The 25,240-nt window shown below is 45.5% G+C and overlaps 1 protein-coding gene across 1 annotated transcript in view; it reads left to right on the top strand.

Annotated features, from left to right (window-relative positions):
- gpc3 (glypican 3) overlaps positions 1–25,240 on the top strand; it is a 93,846-nt gene that overhangs the window by 45,040 nt on the left and 23,566 nt on the right. Inside the window, exons 3-6 of the mRNA XM_041944321.1 lie at positions 7,204–7,889; positions 16,292–16,437; positions 16,937–17,062; positions 20,990–21,101. Of these exons, the coding sequence (XP_041800255.1) occupies positions 7,204–7,889; positions 16,292–16,437; positions 16,937–17,062; positions 20,990–21,101 (1,070 nt within the window). The remainder of the gene's footprint in view (positions 1–7,203; positions 7,890–16,291; positions 16,438–16,936; positions 17,063–20,989; positions 21,102–25,240) is intronic.

The following is a 25,240-nucleotide window of genomic DNA, read 5'->3' as shown; positions in this document are numbered from 1 at the left end:
TGTCTGAAAGCGAGCTGTGCCGAATTAAGCCGCTGCATGGGCGTGATGCGTTGCAAGCATGAAAGATAGACTGAGGGTGAATGAGTGGGAGTGTATTCATCTTCAACCACAGGATCTACTTAGAGATGCATATTGGATTAATAGAGCTTGGAGGCTTGATTTAGAGTGCAGTACTCAAACTGTGTTTGTCGTGACCTCTCTCATCTCCGCTCAACCTGTCTCCACTCTGGATGGGCTGCAGGCTTTTTATCCACGTCCTCAAATCACGACCCTGGAGAGCAACAAGAGCTGTGGGTGTGTGTGTGTGTGTGTGTGTGTGTGTGTGTGTGGTCTGTGTTTGTGTGTCCTGTCTCTCTGTCTCGCCCCGTGTGCTGGGAATGAATCCATTATTGGAATAGCCTTTCACTTCTGAGTGGTAGGATTCCTCTGAGTCCGGAGATGTATCTACTGTATGTGTACTTTGTCTGCGAGGCGAGCATTTGATTGGGGTGTCAGGTCTCTCTCACCCGTGGCTGAGTTTTTGGCGAGAGGTGTGCGATGTGTCTCGCAGCTCTGGCACTGCTTGACTCCAGCTGCCTTTGAATGCAGCTTCAAAGCCTGCCTCGCTGAATGTTTCTCTCCACACGTTCTGGCACTATTCACTAACCCCTTCCTCCTCCTCCTCCTCCTCCTCCTCCTCCCCTCTAGCTCTCTGCTGTGTTTTTCCAGTTCACTTTTGCCCTCGCGTCCTTCCCACCTCACTGTGTCCTCTATTCTGCTGTTCTCCGTGTCCTCTGTAATCGCCTGTTTGGCGGTCTGAGACAGAGCGCGACTCAACTTTGACCCCGGCAAGGACCGCAGCGCCAGAGATCAATGGAGTCAATGGCGAAAGACAGAAATATGGAGGCAGAGGAAGCAGCCTGGCATATTCTGTATCAGAGCGGAGCAGCAATATTGCTCTGTGTGCATGTCCAGTGCTTCCTGTCTGATATTAAGAAATAAGAGCTCCTCGCATTTTGGATGTGCCTTATTGTTCCTGGCCTTATTTCACAGTCACTCAAAAGGGAGGTAATGTATTTTACTATGGATATTAATATAAGTATGTAGATTATGAGGATTCCTCTCTGAAACCCCACTGAGTTCACAAGCACACAGTATTTATAATGAAAGTGACACTAAAACCAGCCCAGTTTTCCACATTTCACTATGCCCAGTAAAATGAATTTCCCTCAGTCCCACTCTTTTATCAATTTCATTATTAACTTCTACGATTAAAAAAGGGAAAATGAGGAACTATCACAGTTCAGTCAAAGACACAATTCTAAAGGAACTGACCATTTATAGTAAATTGTTGTACAGCTCTGCTCTTTGAGGGCTGGGAGAATGAATCCCCCCTTAATAAACACGTACGTGAACATGAGATCTTATTTCATTTAGCAATGCCAGAAACATGTCACATAAGGAGGAGGTCAGGGTGGTGGTGGAGGGAGCGTGTTGGCATTAGCGTATCAGCAGGGTGATGGTGAGAAGCGCCAGGTTGGACTTACCGCACATGAGGTTACGAGTCAGCTGGTGGCTATACAGCCAGTGATTGGCTAAAGAAGCTGACCCCAATCAACGAACGTAAGCCCAACATCAGCGCTCTGCCTGAACAAGGGCTCGTCTCCATTCTGTAAATATCAGTAATACAAGTTAAATGGGCGTTTGTGGCTTCAGGCATTCTCAGGAGTATGACCCTGGATATGACCTGCCTCATCTGTGATGTGTGAAGGAGAGATCCTGCGGGTCCTTCCTTCCTGCTGCTGTCAGACTTTACAATCAACACATTTCCCAGCAGACCACACACACCCAAACTGTCAGATCACTCCGGTGCAATTTCACTGTATACTAAACTGTGCAATATCAATACTCCCTGTGTGGAATAATGTGAACTTAACCATTGCCCTTTTCTACATATTATATTGTTTACTCATGTATCATATCTTAACTTCCTCACGGTGAGATTAATAAAGAATTATCTGATCTGATCTCTTATCTTATGAAGGATAATTGTGCTTTTCTCATAACTTGAGTTTAATTCTTATAGTTTTTGTTGGTAATAATCACTGCACTGACCGACTTCAGCTCTGCAATGAAAGAGCAAAGTGATTTTGCTATAATGAGTACAATGGGGCACAAGTGGACAGATGATAATGCAGGTTTTATACAAATTGCCCGATTAGACAAACAAATGTGGGAGAGACAACAGTCAGTTTACAGCAGGCTCCTCAGTACTCTGACCTGCCGTCTGCATCATAGCTGTGTGCACACAGTTTTCCTCTGCAATTAGGGATCATTAGTCACATTATTGGTACACTCACTTTCTGTTTTACCTCCAAATAAAGTGGTCTACATAAACAGGCTGTGATGTGGGCTTGTTTGCAACTTGCCTGTCGTGCCTGACCCCTTGTGTGTTACGCAATGTTACGATCTTATCAGCTGCATCGCTGAAAGTAACGGCAAGCAAACCGACACACATAATGGCCAAAACTACGAGAGAAAGACCCAAGTTGTAATCAACTAGAAGTATCTTTTGTATTATTTTTGATTTTAAAAAGAAAACATCAATTTAAAATAAACAGGAGTGTTGATATTTTCAGATGTGTCTTAGTGACGGATGGATGGATCCTTCTCAGTTTTGTTGTAGTAATAATAAGAGCAGAGGATGAATTCTCATTGAGTCTTATTTTGTCTAGCTGTGGGGAAACATTTTCCAGGAGCTCCTGTGGAGGCAGATAAATGAATGAAAAGGAAAATCTGCTAGTGTGTATGTTTGTGTTTGTGTGTGTGTGTGTGTGTGTGTGTGTGTGTGTGTGTATGTGTATGTGTATGTGTGTGTGTAGCTCTAGTCCTTACACCTGACTCACACCCTGCTCTCCCACTACGGTCTGCCAAATGTTCGGCCACACTGTCACCACCTGGCCACTGCTGTGCGCCGTGTGATTGCATTGTGTACGTCTGCGTGCATGTGTGTGTTTGTGTGTGAGGCGAGGTGCTCTCTAACAGATGGAGTAACCTAATACATGTCTCATTTCTGCCCCGCTGTCCATTGGCCCTCATGGTCTGCTGGTGATGCTATCTGGGCCTTACCAGCATCCTGTCTGCTTTGTTCCTGGAATAAGCCCACCCCCGCCCCGCCCCGTCCTGCCCTGCCCTGCCTCGCCGCCGCCATCCCGTAAGCCCAGGGCACCCGGACTCAGATGCGCACCGGTCCCGCGAGAGCCGCTCGTCAGGTGGTGCTGCTCTCAGGTTACCTGGGACAGGTCACTCTGTGGGAGTGAAATGTGCCTGGAAAAACAGCGTATTGTTTACAGCCTACGAACAGATGCTGCTTTTGTTTGTAAATCATAACTGAACGCAAAGCCTGCTGGGAGGTGTGTCAGCCTGTGCATGTGTCTTTTACTGCAGACATTGCATTAAAACTGACACTCTGGAGGTACGAGGTTTCCACCTGACACGCAGTGTGCTGGCATGTGTCTTTATGAATGGCCCTCCAGCCCTCCTGCCAGTCCTCTCTCTGCGTCCTGGACAGGTACTGTTTTGTCACCGGGACCAGGTGGCAGCGGCTTCTCCATCCGTCTCCGTGGCGGCTAGAGGTGACACTCCATCAGCCAAATGGATTAGTCTCATTGGCTCGGTAATTTATTGATGTTTTCCTCTCCGGGGGATAATAGGTGCATGGGCCACTGATTGATGAGGCCGCACGGCGCATGTCTGCCGTCGCGGCGTATCAGCCACAGTCAGCGGTCAGTCAGTCAGTCTGGCGTGTTATGAGCCGCGGAGTCGACTTATGTAACACCCAGACTGATGGCCTCGTGAACATCAAATATGTTCATTTGACAGGTCGTTCATAGATTATGTGAAAAGCCTGTTTTATGTCAGAGCTGGAGTCACTTAGAGCCTCTGGGTGTCAGAATTACGTGACCTCCCTGTGACGTAGATTTATTAGATGTCTCTTAAACTTTAGACTACCTGGAGTCTGCAGCACTTGATCACACTTTAATTGGAGGCTTTGATTAATGACATGATATACAGAGAAGGTAGATATTATAATAAAGCATTCACAGTGTAACACTGCAGATTTACAGTCCCCTCACTGTCAGCGTGACAGAGTAGATGTTGAGTACTGGACGTGATTGAGTGGATATCCATATTTTAATGCCCAAGGAAGATGAGAGGTCTAAAATCCTTGGAATAAACATTATCTGGCCGGTGAAATAGGTGGACAGAGGTTAAAAAAGGGAGAGGCAGACATCTCCATCTGCCTTGGGCTGCTGATCTGTGTGTAAAAAGCCTTCAGTCTCAGAGGAGAAGCAGTTTTCCAGCAGCCAGCCTTCTGCCTCCATCTGTGACACTGACAAAATATATGCTACAGCTAATTTTAAGCGTGACCCAATATGTTTCTGCGGGCTCCTGCTCTGGTAATGTGTGCTCTTGACCTCCTGCAGTTGTATCCAGAATGTCACAGGTCCCTGACATACAGCCCCTCTCCCCTCCATTAGAGGATACCTGATCCCGCGCGAGCTTTCGCTGATGAAAGACAGCGAGCAGCATGCGCAGGAAATGGGCTCACAATGGTTCTTACCATGATCCCGGTTACTGAGAGCCATTGAATTGCATTCATGAAGAGCCCTCTAGTCTTTCTCTTACCATTACAAAGTGGCTCTCCTCTTTGTGGTGTAAGAGATACTACAGGTAGCAGCTAAATTACAGGATTTGATTTAAGAGGCTTTCATAGAAGTCAAGAAAAGGAGTAGCAAATAGCTTTTGGGAGAGTGTGCATTTTTTTTCACTATCCTCAATTTTCAATTAGTAACCAAATATAAACGACTCCTGCTTTTGTATTACCAGCATTAAAAGACTTTGTATTTTTATACATGTGTGTGTGTGGGCGTGTCCTACCTCCTCCCAGTCTGTCTCCTTGTCTCTGCTGGCAATCTGCACATCTGTCTGCTCGTTGATCACAGAGGGAAGTGCTCCGCGAGCGCAGCAGGACAGCCATATCCTGAAAATCTGAGCAGATGTGCACTGCTCCCGAGCATCCTCTCACACTCACCCAAATATACTCGAATGTTTTTCATCACCTTTATTCACCCAGCAACTGTGTCGCTGAGCTGCTGCATGCTGTTTCCCACCCCGTTTTGTATTCACACACACATTCAAATTTACAACCACGGCCTGCTACTGTTTACTACTGAGGCAGTTTGGGGATAAATGGCTTGTTTAAAGCGAGACTTTGTAACTGCTGCTGAACAGCGGCCACTGTGGACACATGTGGGAAGTACAGGATAATTCCTTATATCTTTGAGGGATGAAGAACAAGCACATCAGAAAATCCTGACAGATGCTTTTCATCTATGGGGCAGATATTCTACTAATGCAATGAGCACTGGACACTGGGAGCAGAATCAATTAATACTATACTGGAATTAGGTGATACTGAAGCTAATTTAGTTTATGGTGTGTTCATAACTTTACATATTTTCATGCTGTGTAATTCACACAACCCAAACAACAAATACACCAACTGTACTGACATTTGCCGCTGCTAGCAAGCGCTGTATACACACACACAGAGCAATTTTCCCTCAAGTTGAAACATTTTCAACTCACACGGATGCGTCCTCGCCTCAGTTCACACCACCCAGAATTCATTTGCATTCTCCACATGCACTCGCATCTATGAATTATTTGCCATTGTGAGACACCTTCAATTTGCTGCATGTTGATTCTGAATACAGCTCCAGAAAGGTTTGTGAGAAAAGCACTCTCTTCTTTTTATTTGATATGAACTTGGTAATGTCAGTTGCACAGCAGGATGCACGGTATCTGAGGTTGGCCATAGGCTACTGGTCACACCAGACCAGGCGAGGCTGTAGCAGTGAGCTGTGCTGAATGGACAAAAAGTTGTTTCTTATGAATTTAACTTTTAATTTGAGTCGTAGAAGTGAGATAATTCTTCTTTCAAAAGTAGCATAGAGGAAACGCATACCAGTTTGACAGAGAGAGGGAGTCATGTTCATTTCCTTTGCTCAGATATGATCATATTCCTATATTGACCTTCATATGTGTCCGAAATTGCACACAGAAAAACACATTATACAATCTGCACGGAGACAGAGCTGTCATATCGTTCCTCGGTGCCATCTGAGGACCCGGAGCTCTGCATAGGCTGACGAGCGTCATTTGACCTCAGAGAAGCATGAAGAGAAAGAAATTAAACTATCCAAGCACGGAAAATCAAATAACAAAGATGAAATGGCTAGCTTTAGCAGCACAAAAACCAATAACTTCCTCTAATGTCCCCTAAACCAGTGCTTCCCCCGAGCCCCCGCTCTCACAAAGCAGTTGTGGCTATCACTCTCAACAAAGTGATGTAGTGGACTAGCTGCGGTATAAATGGGATTTTGGCATCCCCGGCTATTCTCCTGTCCAAGGCTTCATTTCACTGACTCTCAGCTCCCCTGCTAAGTTCAGTAATGGAGCTTTAAATCCCCTCTGTTGTTGGGTCCTCACTCATTTTGCTACCGGGTCGATGATAGAGCTCTCGCTTCTTGTGCCACCTTGTTGATAAGACTTCCCTTTGTGCCTTGAAACGCCACTGATTATTTTCCCTCCTCGCATCAACCGCGCACCCCTCCCTCCTGCGTGCTCCGTACTCTTTCCTCCCTGCAGACAACCTCATGGTCATGCCTCTCCCGGGTGACTAATACAGTGAGATTAATACTCTCTTTTAAAGACTCTTTTCTAGTCGCTTTTTAGTTGTAATGAAAGGTCAAACCCAAAATCTTGCTTTTTATCTGTTATAGATGCTTTGCTCTCTTTATATATTAGGCATAGTCTATTATTGCAGTATTGTGTGTGTGTGTGTGTGTGTGTGTGTGAGCAGTCCCATTAGAGAGAACAACAGATTGAGAAACACTGGGAAAAGTGAAAGAGAGGCTGTGCGTGGGAAGTTTTCTCTGACTGTTCGTTAAGGATGGAATGGATGTTTGGGGAGAATTGCACCTATTCGACTGTTTTCATGTTTTCAAGCTAAACTGCCTCCTATTTTTGACAGCTTTGTGCAGTTGTTGTGATTACTGTGGCACATCATCACCTGCTGAATGCAACAGCTTTCAGAAAGGTGGCCTAGCTTTCACCTCATCTGACTCCACCTTGCGTTGTTCCCTTGTTTTCCTGCAGAGGCCTTTGACCTGGTGCTGCGTCACGGCCGGAACTCCACCCTGGCCATGCTGAAGTCAGAGTTCCCGAGTCTCGGAGGTGGAGCCCAGAGCTTCGTGGGGCAGATGTTCCTGGACATGTCGCTCTACATCCTGGGCTCAGACTCCGCAGTGGACCAGATGGTGGCGGTGCTCTACGGGCGCCTCTTCCCCCTGACGTACCGCCGGCTGCTGGGGGGCAGCGTCTCCCCTGTGTCTGAGGAGTGTGTAAGAGACGCCTGGAAAGACTCAGGAGCATTTGGCCCTTATCCCAAACTGATGATGACCCGTCTGTCTCGATCCCTCCTGGCCACACGAGTCTTCCTGCAGGCGCTGAACCTGGGCATCGAGGTTGTCAACACCACCGACCACCTGCGGCCCGGCCGGGACTGTAGCCGGGCCCTGCTTAGGCTGTGGTACTGCCCCCACTGCCAGGGCATGCTGGGGCCACCAGCTTGCAGAGGCTTCTGTCAGGCGGTGATGCACGGCTGCCTGGGGGGAGCGGCTGAGGTGCAGCCTCATTGGAGGAGCTACGTAGACGGACTGGGGAAGCTGGCTGGTGCCATGAGGGGAGAGCAGGACATGGAGGCTGTTGTCCTCAGACTGCCTTTAATGATCAAACTGGCTCTGAAACACGCTGTGAACGCCCGCACGCGCCTCACTGCTCTGGTGAGTCCAGCACACAAACACACCTCAGGCTGCAAATAACACTGCATTAAAAACACAAGGCGCTGCATCAGTGCGGCGTGTGCTCCTGCACATGAGACAATTAGATTGTCACCTGAAAGAAGTCTGGTTTGAAGGCACTCCAAAACATTGCACTGCTTCGACTGTTTCGTTTCATCATCACAGTCCCATGGCATGCAAATAATTTATTGCTCTCACTCTTTGGCTTCTGAACTCACCTGGACCGAATGGCTTTGTGTGCAAGTAGAATGATAATGGACAAGTTGAAGTGAGTGACTGTGACGTTTGCAAAGGGGTCAGTGATTTAATTTGCCAATAAAAGAAATCTGGATGTCTCCTTTAACTTGACACTATCAGACTGCTAGACCAGACACTCTCTGCAAAGCTGCATTCTTCGTCATTCATGTTCATCATGATGACCAAAAAAGACTAAAATGTCATCAGTGACTAAAAGTAAACTGAACTAGTTTTATTTATTAGATCCATCTATTATTTAGACTTTTTTTAGTCAACTAAAACAAAAAAAAACTCAAATACATCTGACAAAATGAGCACTAGTTTTTAGATTAGATTAGATTAGATTAGATTAGATTAGATTAGCCTGTAGCCTGTATTGTCTGCATCAGGGGAAATTTGTCTTGAACGTTGGAGAGACACAGTCGATGTAGCAGCACACATGTCAAACTACAGTTAACAGTTAATTACAGACAGTTCTTGTGCTGTATTTATTTTTTTAGCTACTTTGGACCACGTCACATCCTCTCTCAGTGCTCCACGCAGGCCAGTTCTGTTGGACAGATAGCTAATATGACCTCATGCTCATGCTGTTCATGTTACAGAGTAAACTACCAGAAATGTGCGGTCATATGTCTGTGATTAACCAAAGCAAAGCGTTGCCAAATGATCGCAGTAAAGTTGAGCCAGCAGCCGCGCTGTGCCAACACAGCGGTCTCATTGAAACGAACGAGGAAGCTGGATGTTGTGATGTACAGTGGTGGTGCTAACGTCGTGGTCAGAACCTGTCCTTCACAAAAACAAATGAAGACATGACAGAAATATCACATTCTCACAAAGAAAATTTCAGGTGAAGAGGCTTTTATTGAGAGGAGATCCAACAAAGAAGACACAGCTACACCCGACCTGCAACACATTCTCTCCCCGCATCCATAGCAGGAACGCACCTCGGACTCAACTGAACCAAGAGGGAGACGTAATAGCAAAAGAAAGGGCGGGAGGGAGAACAAGCGTGTATTTTTCCGGGCAGCCAGACAGATTCTCCCAGCACGTCTTGCTGGAACTCGTCTCCCGCTCCTCGGCAGCGGTGACCCGTTATGTGTGGTTTCAACTGCAATAAAACCGTCAAGTTTGTTCGCAGCCCACATGTGAAGTGAGGGTGAAGTGCTCATGAAATATGAAGGCCTTTCTCTGCCCGAGTTACAGAGCTGGATGTGCTTTCGCCTCTGTATATGTGCTGAACTTTTCACTCTCACACCCCGAATCCCCGCGGTGACCAGGTTTCCACTCAGAACCCATCATTTATTAACACGCAGGTTGACCTCACTTACTCTACAGCGCGAGGGCGTGGCTGCATCCATGAATCGCTGACTTAGGGGAAATCGCAGCGTGTGTGTCTGTATGTGTGTGTGCGTGTGTGTGTGGGAGAGAGCAATCCTTATCCAAAATTAAATAAGGCCTGTGTGGGTTTATTTAAGACTGCAGTTCCAGTCACTGCAGATGACTTTACACTGTGTTTATGGCTCTGACTGTGGTTCCAGTATGGGATTAAAGCTGCTGTGGTAGTGTATTGTTCAGCGCTGTGACAAGGTCGTGTGTGTGTGTGAGAGAGAGTGTTTGAATGTAATCTTGCAGAGACACTCCTTGCTCTGTGGTGTCATTGAAGGGACAGAAGCATCATTTCCCTAAAGGCTAATTTTGTCTCAGCAAGGAGTCATGGGAGATCAACCAAAATTAGACAACAATACAGTAATTTGAGTAAATGAAATGTCCATTATTATTAGCCAGTTAACTAGAAATTGTCCATACACTACAGTAAAACCAGCTTATGTTAAATTTAGTTTGTTTTTTTGTCACTTATATTAATCATCAAGCAGGACAATATGGAATAAAGCCGTGGTTCAACAGAAAGTCGCAGCTCAGCGGGCCAAAATTAAAGCTGCAAGCGGCAACAAGCGGTTTGAAGGCTTCACAAAGCTGAGCGAAGTCACTTGGGCTACTTTAATTCTGTTTAAATGAAGAGTGAGACCAGTCGCACGCTAGTTTGATCATCACAGAGCCTGCAGCGAAGAGGTAGCGCAGATGTTTAATCACGATTGTTCAAAGGCATCTTGAGTTATGAGCAAATATGTGATCGGCCATGTTTGCTTGCATCAAATTAAACAAAAATTGAAAACTAAAAATAATGATAATAATAAAGCAGGACAAACACAATAGGGTTCTGCCCCTCGGAGCTTTGAACCCTGATTTATCACAATATAATACATGATAGTAATAAGATGAAGCACGGATTGTTTTAAACCGATTTTCCTGGATTTTACCCATGAACTATTGAGTGGTAGTGCAGAGAGACTGACTCAACACCGCGGGAAGAAAATATGACGTCTTCTGTCAGTGAACTCGACTGAATATGCATCATGTGCTGTAACAGAAAGTTGCTCAGTGCACCAGAATCCCTCAAAGTAATAAAAAACTACCGTCAGTTTTTTTTTTTTTTTTGCTTGTTTGTTTGTTTGTTTGGGGGTTTTGGGCCGTTTTGATTTTCACCTGCATACAATCAAAAATGAAAATGAATCAGAGCCAGCATGTAGTGTAGCGTTTTCATGTGATTATTTAAATTATTCCGACAGAATAAGGTTGTGCTTTCAGAAGAATCGGTGCAGTCCATGTGCTGCTTGCAGACTATTCAGCTCACACCCCATTAAGACCAGCAGTGACATGGTTAACTGTGGTCTGCCGCCCGTCCTCCCTGACCCTCATCCTGGTATGGGTAGAACGCCAGACTTTGGCGACCAGGCCTCCAGGTATAGAAATATTTCATGATATTGACAGATTGGCATCATTATCATCAACTCCTCGACAAGAAAGAGATGCAGGCCGAGGGAGAGAGAGATGGAAACAGAAAGGAAAGTGTGTATGTATCGACAGAAGGAGAGAGGTGAAACTTGATTACTCTGTGCAATTCTGTGCAATTTTACGGTTTAGCTTGTGAATTGCATGTAAGTACACTGCAGACTAGCGTCTCTGCCAGCACTGACAACCAGGTATTAAACTGAGCAATGTCTCACAGGAATGGTTCCAACATGGATTAAATGTGCGCTCAGTAGAGCTCCATCAAACGTCCGTCTCCAGTTTGAAACCAGAATCAGTGTCCATGGCGCAGATCCATGGTGGTGGGGGGGCATTGCATTGTTATCACAGTGTATCTTCGGAAATAACCACTAGGGGGCGCCACAGTCAGAGATGTTCATATTATACACAGAGCACCTTTAAATATGATTATATACATATATTTTATTCCGCTGTAGTCTACCTAACTAATAAATAAAAACCTAATGTAATCATCCTGAGCGAGAAATTGGATTTTGGAGCATCCTTGAGGGTTTTAACAACAGCTGCTGCCCACAATTCTGTTTACACTGAACACAACTGACAACAGAATATATTGACTACTGAAGTCTCTGCTGATTTTCTCTACTCTAAATTTATCAGAAAGTGGTGACGACACTCTGTCTAAAAATGTTTTGCAGATGCTATGTGGGCTAAAAATGCCCTCTGCTTGTCTTTGAGGTGTGTGCATGTTGCTGTTGAGTTGAGACCTGAGCTAGTCTTTCACTGATACTTCAGCATTTTTTACAGCAGCGTAGAGGATGTATGGAGAACTATGTCTTGTTCTGTGGTTTCACATGATTGGGAGCGCTGCAGCGGTGGTCCCTCACTTTACCTCCCCTCCAGCGAGAGCGCGGGCCACTGCCGCTGAGGGTGACGAACGGATGGACTCCGTCTGAGAAATAGAGTCCCCTCTTCTCTGTGGACTGTGAACATGTTAGTCTGCTGGGGAGATGACCGCTCATCATCTGCCAGCCCGCTCCCCGCCAAGTTAACATTCATTTCCTCCATCCGGTGCAACTCCAGCGTGAATCAACCAATGTTCAGAGAGACGGAGAGGGCAGCCAAGAGCCCTGCAGCTCCAATCTATTCCCCTGTCAACTTCCCACCCCTCTCCTGGAGTTTGATGTCATCCACCTCCGTCTCTACGTCTCATCCTCAACACTCCTCTCTCTTTCATACCCCCCCCCACACACACACACACACACACACATTTATTTCTTTTCCTCTCGTTCTTACGTGCTGCTGTGAGAGAAGATGCATGATTTATGAAGCTCTATTTTTACCAGTTACTGAGGAGAAAGAGAGGAGAGAAGCAGCGAGGAAGAGAGGGAGAGAAAAGGAGGGAGAAGAATGGAGGGGAGAGTGTGAAGAGCGAGCCCAAGGGGAAGGAGGACAGGAGGGTGTGAAGGAGACATCCATCACCCTGCGACCCCTCGGCTTAAGATGAAGACGGGAAGTAGGCTGAGACAGAAAAATGATGGATCTGACCAAGATAAGAGGAGATATACTGCCGAGTACACCGGCTGTGTATTGTTACACACTCCATACAGTTTGGTGATTAATTATGAGTCTAATATCTCACATCTCTTTGTGGATTCCTAACATTTTTTGTCAATAACACACTTTTCATCAAGTCCTGCTTTCGTTGTTTTCCCCTTTGTGTGTGAAAATAGCTTGATCATGTCAGAAGTGTTGCTTCAATGACGAAACACGACAATAATTAAAACTCTGCTGTGTTGTTATTACTTATTAACCTTTCAAACATGTAGCCGACTGTAGACACAACAATCAAACTTTGCTTTACAGATGTTTGAGCTCTCAGTGGATCATATCACATATAGCATATTTATCAAACTACAGTATGTTTGTAATATTTTTACTGACTGATCTTCACTTATATGCTTTATGATTATTGATCATTTGGTAACAAATCTCAGTTCCACATTTACGTAATATTCTTTGAACTAAGAAGCCTTTTATCAAATCTTCATTGTTCGCCCAGCGCAGACTTCTCAGGGAATCTATCACACTCCCATCACAGACCCATTTTCCAGCCTTCTTTGAAGAAAACATCACGTACCTACTTCAGACCCACGAATCTGAGTGCTTCAGGAGAACTGTGCAGAACTGTGAGCGAGAAGTGTGAAATACATGTCTCTTATAAGCATCTCTTTAACCTTGATGCACAAACAGCTAATGTCTCATTTTAAATCAGACTGATGGGCACAGCTTCCTCATCTATTTTAGGTAGCCCTGCTTGCTTTGGTATCGGCAGCACAGGTTTCACCATGCAGGGGAACTCTTGTAATCCAACCTTGTGCTGGAAACAAATGATTATTTTCGGAATATTTGGGGATTTGTTGATCTCATTAATGTGAAGCCGAGAATCTTGAACTGGTGGATTTACTAAATAGGCATACTGAGCTGAGCTGATTAGTGAGATTTAAAGATTAGACTGAAAGAAGTTACCTGAAACTCTGCGCGAGTACATGCTTTATGTTTTAAATAGCATTTATCAGTGTATTTCAGTGCTTCCTATCTGCAGTATATGAATCATTTCAACAATAGGGAAGCCTGTTTAATGTCTATGGAAAGGGGACATTGGACGATTATTTTCTAAGACATGGCAGCTGAGGTGGATTTTTGATGATTTATGTGTTACTATGATGCTCTGCTGTGTGTGTTATCAGTTCCCAGCTGGTTTTAGCCAAACATAAGGAAGAAATGGATAAACTAACTAAACTAATGCTGATGTAATGCATAAATTGCATATTGCATATTGACAATTCAATCATATGAAAAAAATATTCAAAATCACATGAACTAAACACATTTACTGGTGTCTGTTACTTTAATTCAGCCATGGGAGATATGTGAGACAAGAAAGGTCGAGAACGACTGCTCCCCAGTTTCGATTCAAACCTCAAAATAGTCTGGCTTAATAAAACAACAGTTCAAGATATTTAAGAACAGTTTACATCACATCAGACTGAAAGATACTGTTGCACCATATTCCTCATTTCCAGCCCAGACAGAACAGTATCTGTTTGAAGATATAACCGTGATAGCTGTCTGGTATTACTTTACTTATGACACAAAGTGAGACGTTTCCACTTCACTGGGAGAATTTAAAAGGGCTTCAGCTGAAATAGGATGTCTGCATTTCACCAGAAGAAGTCAGTTCCAATGCTGGTGACAACAATGCAGCGAGGAGGAGGAGGAGGAGGGCTGAGTGCTGACTCAGTCTCTCCCCTGCGCCTGGACTCCTCTGGAGCACAAACATTACTCACCAAACATTCTACAGTATGTTGTTACAGCTGTGCACGGCACCCTGCCACCTTTACAACACTGATAGTACCACCTCCCTCCTCAAACTGTTTGCTTATTAATAACTCAATGGGATTGAGATGAATCTATAAGCCTGATTATCAGCATCCTCGTGCATTGCCGTTGATTTCTTTGGAGTTTACCTTTCCACCATGTTTGCACAAGTACAGCGCCACATGGAACCGGAGATGCAGGTGTGCAAGTGCACAGACATGTGGACTGTGAGGTTGGCGTGTGTGTGTGTGTGTGTGTGTGTGTGTGTGTGTGTGTGTTGTATTACTGGCCGTCAGCACCTCTCTCTCTCGGTGAAGCTGGCTGCTCGGTGCAGATAAAAGTGTGCAGATATTTCCCAGCTCCCATGCTGAGGCAGGCTTTATCTGCAGACTCTCCTGTTGGTTGTGTTAGTCCAGCCCTGGGTGATATTAATACCCCACTAATGAGCCCCTTCCTTGAAGAATCCGGAAACAATCGGTGGGTAGGAGTGGGGGGAAGCGGCGGCGCTGAATCAGTCTTTCCCTTGTGCCACAACTCCCCTACGGCTTCCCGGGAACGCACAAACAAAAAGAGGAACGCAGCTCCAATCACATTAATCATGGCCTGTGGGAGCGCCGACACTCGCTCCAGGCGCAGGAGAACGAGAGAATTACACGAGAGGAAGATGTGGAGGGAGAGACTGGGGTGACACAGACAATGGCTGAAGTGTGTGTGTGTGTGCGTGTGTGCGTGTGTGTGTATGTTTGTGATTTTCTCCAAGTGCATGGTAGGGGAGCGTTAGCGGAGATGGCTAGTCAGGGATGCTGGGTATTAGTGAATGCCTGGTGCAGGAGACTCAACCATCTGTGACTATCAGGACTCTGTGTGTGTGTGTGTGTGTGTGTGTGTGTGCGCGCGCGCATGTGCATGTGTGTGCATACGTGTGTGTGCTGCACCCTTGGATGACAAGGCTGTATTGATTAACCCTTATGATTCTGCCCTACAGCTGATCAGCATTTCTGTGTGTGTCAGCATGCGTGCAATAAAGCGTGTGTGTGTGTACATGAGGTGTGTTATTATGTGGGAGTGGATGTTTATCATGTTAATGGGCTTAGGTGAGGTGCATTATGTTCAAATGAGTAATTGCATGAAATGATTCATTTTTGTCTATGCTGAGGAATCTGTGTGTGTGCGTGCATGTCTGTGTGTCTGTGTGTGTGTGTGTCTGTGTGTGTGTACGTGTGTATGTGGCCTCGGTTGCCACCAGATAAAGATGTCCAGTGCTTCTCTGTCTGGTCACATCAGTATTCAGCAGCAGTGGTGCCAGCCTATTCACTTAAAGGGGAGCTGGGCACAATTAGCTGTTAACATTACATGGCGGAATTAAGCCAGAATCCCCGGGGGAAATTAAACCTCAGGCAAATCAGTAAACCACAAGCTAAACATTAGCATCCATTTGCATTTTTATTGCACCTGAAAAGAATGTGCCAGGTCCATTATCTCGAAGAGACAGAGAGGGACTTCTTATTTATTATTGTTATGTCGTCCCGTGTGGAAACACAATGGCGTTTATACGGGGAAAGACGAAGCAAACGAGAGGCCTTATTTTCACGCTCGCGTTTTTGGAGTGTTATGATTACAAATTCGAACAAGGCGGAAACGGCTGGCAGAGGATACAATGACTTGTTTGTTATGCAAATCCCCCTGCTTTCATCCCTCCCAAAAATAAACAAACCCAAACAGATGACAATTTGCGGAGGGGCTCAGCTGAGTAAGGCCGGCAGTTTGGCGGCTGACAGGTTCTTACTGTCTGCAGTGTTGCTGTTATTAAGAGTTTGAATAAACAGGCTTACGGCCCGGAAGCGGGAGCAATGAAACATAAGTGGGGTGAAGAGGTTTGGGGACCTGAATTCACTCACTCAATCCCGGTATCTCATTTCCTCCTCTCTCCTCTGCAGGTGAGCGGGATGTGCGGAACCACTCCTCAGCGTGCCTCCCGCTCCGTCGGGTCCCCACCGCCCCGGCCCCACCCTCCCGCCTCTGCGGCCCGCAGCGCGCAGCCCTCGTCCCCGGACTCGGACGAGACTTTGGCCGGCCTCCGCAGGTGAGCAAATCATGATCCTGACTGAGACCCTTCCAGCTGATGAAGCAGCACCCGCTCTCCAGATAATATGTGCCAGACAGACAAATACACTGTGGACAGGTTTCCTCCTGTTTCCTCGTGGCACTCAGTCTTTCTCCACTCGAGTGTTTTTAACACCCCTGATGCAATAACAGGCTTAAATGAACAGTGTAATAACGCCCAGCGGGGCTGCTGGCCTTGGCAGCACAATTGCCAGATTAATGTCAATTAGGAATAGAGACACTTCTTATTCTTGCCTGTTCGACGTGCTTCCACTGTTACCCAGCCCAATCCCCCCTCTTCTTCTATCCTCTGCCTCTTCTTCTTTGTGTTTTTTTCTTTGTTTCTCTCACCGGAGGACAATTGATCTTTTTTTCCTTCTCCCTGCTGATGTGTGTGAGTCATATTCAGATTAGCTGAAGTTTTATTCTTTGTCTCTCTTGTCTCCGTGTTGAGCGTTTCCTTTCTTTGGCTGCTTCAGGGAGTTCATATCCAACCTGAGAGGCTTCAGCTCCTTCTACAGCGGTCTCGGGGAGGCGCTGTGCAGCCGCGAGCCTGCTCCAGCGAACCACTCCCTCTGCTGGAATGGGCAGGAGATGACAGACAGGTAAATCAGTGTCTCATTTGCCTGTAGCTGTAAAACACACCGCAGGCCCTAAATGCACCTGCGGACCAGTCCTCAGTCCAGCACGGCCTACAGTCCTGCTCGTGTTTATCACCTTTCTAGAGGATGAAAGCTAAATAACGTTATACAAATAGTCTGCTCTGGTGCTTGAATTCCCAATCCTCCAGCGGCACATGGAGGAGAGTGTAGGTGAGTTGAAGGGTAAGTTTGCCCAGAGCTGATGAGCTTCACACGAGCCCCCCCCCCCCCCTCTCCCACTGAGTGTGAGTGTAAATCTTGACTTTGGCTCTATGGGATGTTATTAATGTCAGGCGTGCTGTCACCCTCTTCGCGCTTAGTTAATTGCTGTTTCGATCGTTTTCTCCTCCTTCATCCAACATCTCCTGTGCACCCTGCAGAACCTCATTTGGTTTTCGCAATATTTCACTTCACCCCTGTCCGTGGGCTCCACACATCATAACCTCTTCCTTTTCGCCCACGCCGTCAGCCGGGCCCCAATTTCAATTTGGCTCAGATAGTTATAGATATCATTCTTTTTTCTTTTCTGCTTTGTAAATTATGTGCAGAATTTAATCAATGCAGAGGCACACATTTCAGAGGAGAAGCGCTGCAGGTTAATGTTTCACCCCTTGTTCCAGAGGAGGACAGAGAATAAATTCTGAGCTTTCTCAAACTGCTGGAAGAGACTCGATCACAAAGATAGAGAAGAGGCATCAGGTTGGCATGAGGGCAAAGCTGTCCTGAGGGCGTGATTACAAGCCGGACCAAACAGTGCGATAGGAGGGTACAGGGAGGCGGGAAAGGAGACGAAATGATGGAAAGATTACAATGTCTCGCGGCAAGCAATTCTGTGTGTCTGCGAGGGCATATGCCTGCTAATTCACTGCGGGTCCATTTTCACTCTGAGATTTGTTCTGGATCATCTTCCATTATCCTCCCAGATAGGACCTTCTCCAGAGCCAAACCTGGCATTCATTCTCATATTGTCTCATGTAGATAAATTTAGATTTGGTGGGTGGGTTGGAGGGGGGGAGGGGGGTAAGCGCTGGAGGGGTCGGGTACTGAATGTCTCTGATACTTGAGGAGTGATCTTTGGAGCTAAATGTGGTGCTTTTTATCAGACGTGTTTACCATCCCACCTGGAGCCCAGATCAGAGGAGCAACACTTTTCACCACATCAAAGAGCGTTACACTGATTAACCGTGATAACAGATGTGACGCCGTGTCAGCTCAAAACATTAAATTTCCATTACTCTTTTGGATCTAATGACAGTGTAAATGTGTGTGTGTGTGTGATTTGTGATAAAAGATAAGATGCTGTGTCATCTGTGAACATTTAATTTAGGGACTGTATAAAAATGAATAGGGGGGAGAGGAAGTCAGAAAAGGGGGAGGATATTGTTATCTTGTTTTGGCTGAAGGTTCTTTTTTTTTGTCCTAAATTGATATTTTATTTTACCTTCTTTTGGAAAATTGTTAATAGTCACATCAGAAGTTAGAATAACATGACAACCTTTAAATAAAGGTGCAATATGCATCTACAAGTGACAAGAATTGTTTTATTTGTGTGTATTTTTCAGGAGAATGTCTCATTTTCTGCTGTTGTTGGATCATCCTAAGTCCTGTTGATGGGAGACTAAGAGTCACGTTGATGCTATAGCAGCTCTATAAGGCTGTACAGCTTTGCCTTGAGCTAAATGCTAATACCAGCACGCTAGCATGCTGATGTAAAGCAGGTGTAATGTTTACCATGTCAGCTATCTTAGTTTAGCATGTTAGCATTCTAACTTTTGCTAATTAGCACTAAACACAAAGTGCAGCAGAGGCTGATGGGAACATATTGTCTGGGCACCGTATCTGCGCCTTCCATCCTATTGTTGTGGAGCAAAGTGGTGGAACGACCGACAGATGGACTAACACCATCCCTAGAGCCATGCCACTGACATGGCTATAAATAACACTTTCACATGTTGTGGGGAGGCTGTCGAAGTTTTTTTATTTTCTTTCTCCCTAAGTCAAGACAAAGGTTCGCAGAAAGCATGAACAGCTCTGAAGCTTTGTGCCACCATGTCATTTCCATACAGCCCCTTACAGCTCTTTTCATGATATCATCTAAATTTGATTCTGTTACTGCTCAATATGGCATTCAGCCAGGAGAAGAGCAGTGTATTAACAGTAACAACCACAGTGTTTACACACCGTGGGACACGAAGTGCGATCAAGTGGTGTGAAAAGCGTCAGACTCCATTATGTAGCTCCTCAGCACCTGGACTCCCAACGTCTGTCCTCCTTTTGTCGTTTATTTCGATGTGAGAGCCGTCTCATTCACGCCGGACCTCATGGCGTGGTGATTGGTGTTAGATTGGATTAGATTATCACTGGAGTTAACCGGTCTGATCAGATCTGCTGGCAGGAAACAATAACACAGGACCGATCAGATAACGAACTGAGAGCTGCCATCTGAGACGATCAGTGGTGAAAAACAGTTTAACGGTGAAACACGCTAAACTGTGTCTCGGTATAATTATCTGACTGGCATCTATCATGTGAAACACTAACCTTCCTCGGCTCCTTATCTTCACTCAAAATCTCCCTCTCACGCAATCCTCCTTCCTCGACCCATATTTCCTCTTCTTCCTCTCTTTAATGGATCACACATCTTTCTCCATTATTAATGTGATAATTAGCAGCGGAGGGAGGGGTGAGATCATGGCTAATAAGAAGAATAAATAACTGGGGAAATGTAATTTGAGTTTAATGAAAAGTCTCACTTCAGGCAGAGCGGGAGACTGATGAATGGAGATGGCAGGTGAAAGGTGTGTGTGTGCGTGTGTGTGTCTGCTCAGGGCTGTGTCACAGATGAGAAAAGAGAATGACCTCATGCTTTAACACACACACACACACACACACACACACACACACACATTTTTGTCAAGGCCCTTCTCTCTCGCACTAACCTTCTCTCTGAAAATCAGTTTTGCCCACTCCGGTCCGTTTGTCCTTCATCTCTCCAACATTTGCAGCAATATAGCCGATGACATTTACGCTGAGATGTGGCCTCTGCCCTCGCCGCCACGCCGCTCACTGTGGTGCCCGGGGGGGATACGTGGTCAGCCCTGACTCCAGTTCATCTAAACACGCTTGTCTCATGCGTGCAGGAGTGAGTTAGGCTCCTGCTCGGAGCTGTGACATCGTGGCGGGAAGGAGTTAATTCCTGGCACTGCCGAAAGCGAAGCAAACACCTGCGGGAAAGTTTGAGACTCACCAGCTCCTCCTCTCGATAACATACACAAGTGTCAACAGAGCCGCGTTTCCTCGGTTACGCAGACATGTAAGCGCTTGCCTGTAGGCTAGCTGTGCCTCAAGATACCCTCGCCAGTAAAGCAGGACAAAAGTACATCTCTGCTAATGCCCCCTTACATGGAGATGATTGGCCAGTTTAATGCAGCATGAAATTAATTAGCAGCTAGACTTTGTGTAATGGTTAAACTCCTCTGAGGATGTCTGTGAGTTCAATTTTATGTATAATGCCTCAGTCTGAGTACATGTCCTGATAAAGGCTAGTGCTGAAACATTTTGAATATAAATAGTTTCTTTCTAAGAGGTATGCAGTGTTCACGGCTCTTATTAATTATTATCTTGAATTAGTAAAAACATTATTTCCTGTTTTACTTCATAGACGCAACGCCTTCAGTGATGGAAAAGTCAGTCGTTTGGTTCGGCTCGAGTTACAAATGATCTTTCCAGCTCCGGAGATCGGCGCCTAAACTAAAAACCAGCAGAGCTGTCACTCACCCTCTCAACACTAGATCCTGATAAACACCTTGTTTAGAGTGATGGAGCAATGGTCACTAAGCTTTCCACTCATCAAGTGAAACATGAGTTCATTTATTCATCCTGTCCGGTCAGGTTTCCTGGGCCCGGTCTGAAGCGATCGCATCCCGGCTCCGAGTCCCGAAGCAACAAGCCCCCGGAGCCAGTCATCAGCCAGATCATAGACAAACTCAAACACATCAACCAGGTGAGCTGCGTGCATGTTTTTGTGTGTTTGTACATGCCCCAGGCTGTTCCTGTGAGTTCTTGTGTTTAACTGTGTTTTACAGTAAGTTTAAATGCTTCCAATAAGCAGTGTCTCTGTGGAAGTTGCCCTCTCCTCTGCGGAGGTGTAAGGGTTTACCTCACCACCAGTTCTGCCTCCTGGTTCACAACTGCACATCGATTTCCAAGCTGCTGCAGGTTTTACTCTGCAGCTCCAGTGGGGGTCAGCAAAGAACAGGTGAAGATGTGAGACGAAGCTGCTTTGTGCTTCCTATTTCATATTTCAGAGAAACTCCATCGACAAGCTGTGTCCAAATGTCAAATCCTGACTCTTTTTAGACTCAATGAAACAGGAACCTTCTGAAAAGACATTTTATTTCTGTCTCATCTGCACGGCTCAGAAAAAACCACAAACTCTTATTAGACACAAATCCACCTAAGTGGCAACCAGATGAGGACATGGTTCCTGAGAAGCCCCAGCTGTCATCAGAGCAGAAGCCCCCTTTTTTCACAGCTGCCTTCACCACGGAAACCGCCTTTTGGAGTGCGCTGACTGAGTGCAGAGATACTTGCATGTATCAGCCCACAGATCTGTCTGTATTTCCTGGTTCCTGGTGGTTGCACTTGTAGCTGTCAACAAGTAAGATTGCCACTGACCACCTACCACCACACACGCCCACACACACACACACACACACACACACACACCATCTTCCAGCTGAAAAGTGTGTTTGCGTGTGTGCATTTTGGCATGCATGTGTTTGAGCCTCTGAGTGCTACAGGCCTGTCACAGTGGATTACAATCCTTCTCCAGTGAGCAACTGTGGACCTTCCTCCACTCCCCCTCTGACAGCCAGAGACCCTCAAGAAAAATACAGAGGGTTGTGGTTTGAGACGCTGTAATTTTCTCAATTACTTGTGCTGTATTAGCTCATTCACACTTAGTCTAGCTGTAAGCAAAAGGAGCGTTACTTGGACAGGAGTGTTAAGTGTTTCCTTTCTCCCTACTCTCTATATCTGACTCTAAATGTGTCATGAAGGTTTAAAAGATGAAAAGTGGGTAATTGTTTTTATAGTTTAGGGCATCATTTCTACTCTTTATAAAAATATTGTATTTTCCTAAGCAGCTGATGAGATCAGGGATCAGGTCAAGAAGCAGAAGAGATGATCAGACAGGATGTAAACCTGCAGCTGTGTACAGGAAAACTGCATGTGAACACAACCCTCTTCTTGCTCTGGTCTTTAAATTATGATGGGTGTTTATTATGCACAGTTTGGGTAATAATTTTGCCGCTCACCTGAATTTGGCTAACCTGGACGTAACCCTGAAGTCTTTGCAACTTTGCAACATTCCCAGATCTCAGCAGCTAACTCGCTGAGTACAACGTTTTAATTCCAACAGGAACGGCGGCCAAAACGACAGAAATACAATCCAAGTTGTGAGAAACCAGAATCATCCTTTAATGTTGAAAACACAGAACATGCACACACATGCGCTGTAATGTAATAAGCCTTTCAAGACGTCTCGCTCTGACAGGGGCAAACATCTGTATCGGCTACAAGCAGAGCTGCTGCAGCGCAGACTGTTTACCGTGTAGATCAGGTTCCTGATAGGCTTTTGATGAGATTTTGCAAGAAAATGCAGTTTGCTGAAATGAGTGAGCTCATTGTGTTACAGACATTCAAACAATCCCTTAGAAACATGGACACAGTCAGACTCTCTCCCGCCGTGTGTGTGTCTTTCAGTAACCTAACATTTCTCACTGACTCCCATGCTGTTCTGATGACGTGGTGCACATGTGGACATTTGTGGGTTTTGAATCTGTTTACATAAACACCTGATATTTATGCAGATTGACTATTCACAGGGGAGCTTTTAATCCCATATCTGATGACCATACAGCGGAGTCAAGCACATTTCTGCCTGAACCCGAACTTCCCTTTAGATCTCAACATCAATGGACTGGATTAACATCTGACAAAAGACTGACTGTGCTTGATTGCATATTTCATCTGCAGTAAAACTGTTTATGACTCATAGCCATTTGTGCAGAAATGAGATTACATAAATATTTTTACTACAAATCATCATGATACTGGGGTGCACAAAATAACAGGAACGCCTCACAATATGATGCAATATAATACAAGAGACCTGCAATAAAAACCTCCCTTTTGGGAAGTTAGCGATATCAAGTTTTCTTGTGCCTGACAGAGCTCACTCAATTCAACTTACTAACTTTTGAGTTTTCAATTTGTGGTGTTTATGTATCAATTTTCATTATATTGTAAGCTGTTCCTGTTGTTTTGTCTTACCATTCGTATATCCTTTTTTAAAATTTGCACAAAAAAAAATGCAATGTAAGAATGAGTCTACAGCCAAACTAAAGGCTCTGTGAAACTATACTTATTTAAATCAGTGTTTTGAGCTAAATGCTAGTGTCAGCATGCTAACAACAATGATAGCATAGCAGCATAGCAGGTGGTGCTGGGTGAAAAGTGAACAGATCACCAAAGTTACTGCAGTTTATCCTGAGGGGAACATGAATGTGTTTGTGTGAAAAGTTTGTGGAGGTCCGTCCGATGGTTGCCTCAAGGTGGCGCTAGATGAGAAGTCAGGGGAACACAAAGGTTATTAGGATTTATCATCTGGAAATCATGGAATATCTGTACAAAGGTTTTTGTCAGTCCATCCATTAAAAATATCAGTGGAAAATTTGAGCAGCTGGTGAAATAAATTAAATAAATCAGTGAAAGAGTCATTAGGATTTATCCTCAGGGCTCCGTGAGTCTCACTATGAAACATCACGGCAGGCCAGCCAACAGTTGTTGAGGTGTTTAAGTGTCGGACCGACCAACCGACAGATAGAACCATGATGCCGGTGAGGCTGAAAACATGTCTGCCAATGGAGTCGACTGGTGTCGGGCAGCTTTGCTTTATAATCCTGCTAAACGTTTATTGACTACACACAGTATTTCATGGTCCTAGCTGCTCTGCGCCGGCACGTTGTAAACAACCTCTGAAGGCACTGGAGAAAGTGATGTTGTTTAGTTAAAAGCAGTTTTACAAGGTCTCCGCCTCCCCGCCAGTTGAAAGACCACCAGCTCTGGATGTTGCAGGGCTAAAAGCAAATGGACTAATTAACCATCTGATATGAGCGAGCGGGCCACAACTCAGAGATAATTGCTTTCATCTGCCCTGTTTATATGCGCCGTGTATGAGGACAGGCCAACAATGAGATGTGTAATGTTCCTGGAAGGGAACCAGGAGAGTGCCATGCTGATTAAAAACTGCACTATTTCAGTCTCGTGATGTCGTCTGAGCGTGTATCGTGTACAGTATGTTCAGAGCTGCGGGCTGAAGAATGTGCACGTTATTGTCCTTTATATGCATTCGGCTCCACATTCAGGACACGGGTCACTCGCATACAGGCCTTTACAAGTCCTACGAGGCTCCTTTATCCTGCACACGTTTTCCATTTGAATGATCATTATTCCCCTTTTGGCTCAAACAGAGAACACAATCAATGGTTCTTCCAGCTTGTACTGACCCACTTTCTAACCGCGAATCAGTCCCAGCCCACGGTATGTGAGACTGTGTCATAAAATATGGGGGCTACACTCTCGAACAGTGAGGGGAACGTGGGACCCCTCCAAAGAATCCGCTTCCTCCCAACTTTAATCCCCCTGATGTTTCATTCCTCCGCTCCTAAGTGCTCCGTGACGATGGCCCTGTGAAATGCAGCTATGCAGCGGAAATGTGTCATTTCTCACGTTGTCAGTGTTGATCAGAGTATCAGCAGATACAGGGACAGTCTGGCAGGGAGACCCTTGCCTTTGTGCCTCTGTGAGGCTAAACTAAACACCAAAAGGGGAAAAAAAAGTCTCCGAGCCAGTCGCCTCAGCTTATAAAACATCGTTTTCTCACGCCTAAAGCAGCTGATGTCATGCCTGAGCCGTAGCCAAGTTTAAAGTGAACTGTGCACTATAAATGGATGAAGAGGGATGCTTCTCCTTCGGTGATTGCTTCTCGATTTGGACTCTTTAAACAGCGCGGGACTGTGAGGAGCCGTGGACATTTTTGTGCATGCTTACACTGTGTTAGAAATTCCTGCGTGAGGT

The sequence above is a fragment of the Chelmon rostratus genome, chromosome 9, assembly GCF_017976325.1.
Source record: "Chelmon rostratus isolate fCheRos1 chromosome 9, fCheRos1.pri, whole genome shotgun sequence".
Classification (NCBI taxonomy): Eukaryota; Metazoa; Chordata; class Actinopteri; order Chaetodontiformes; family Chaetodontidae; genus Chelmon; species Chelmon rostratus.
Note: the sequence above shows the minus strand (reverse complement) of the source record. Positions and strands in the feature narration are given on the sequence as shown.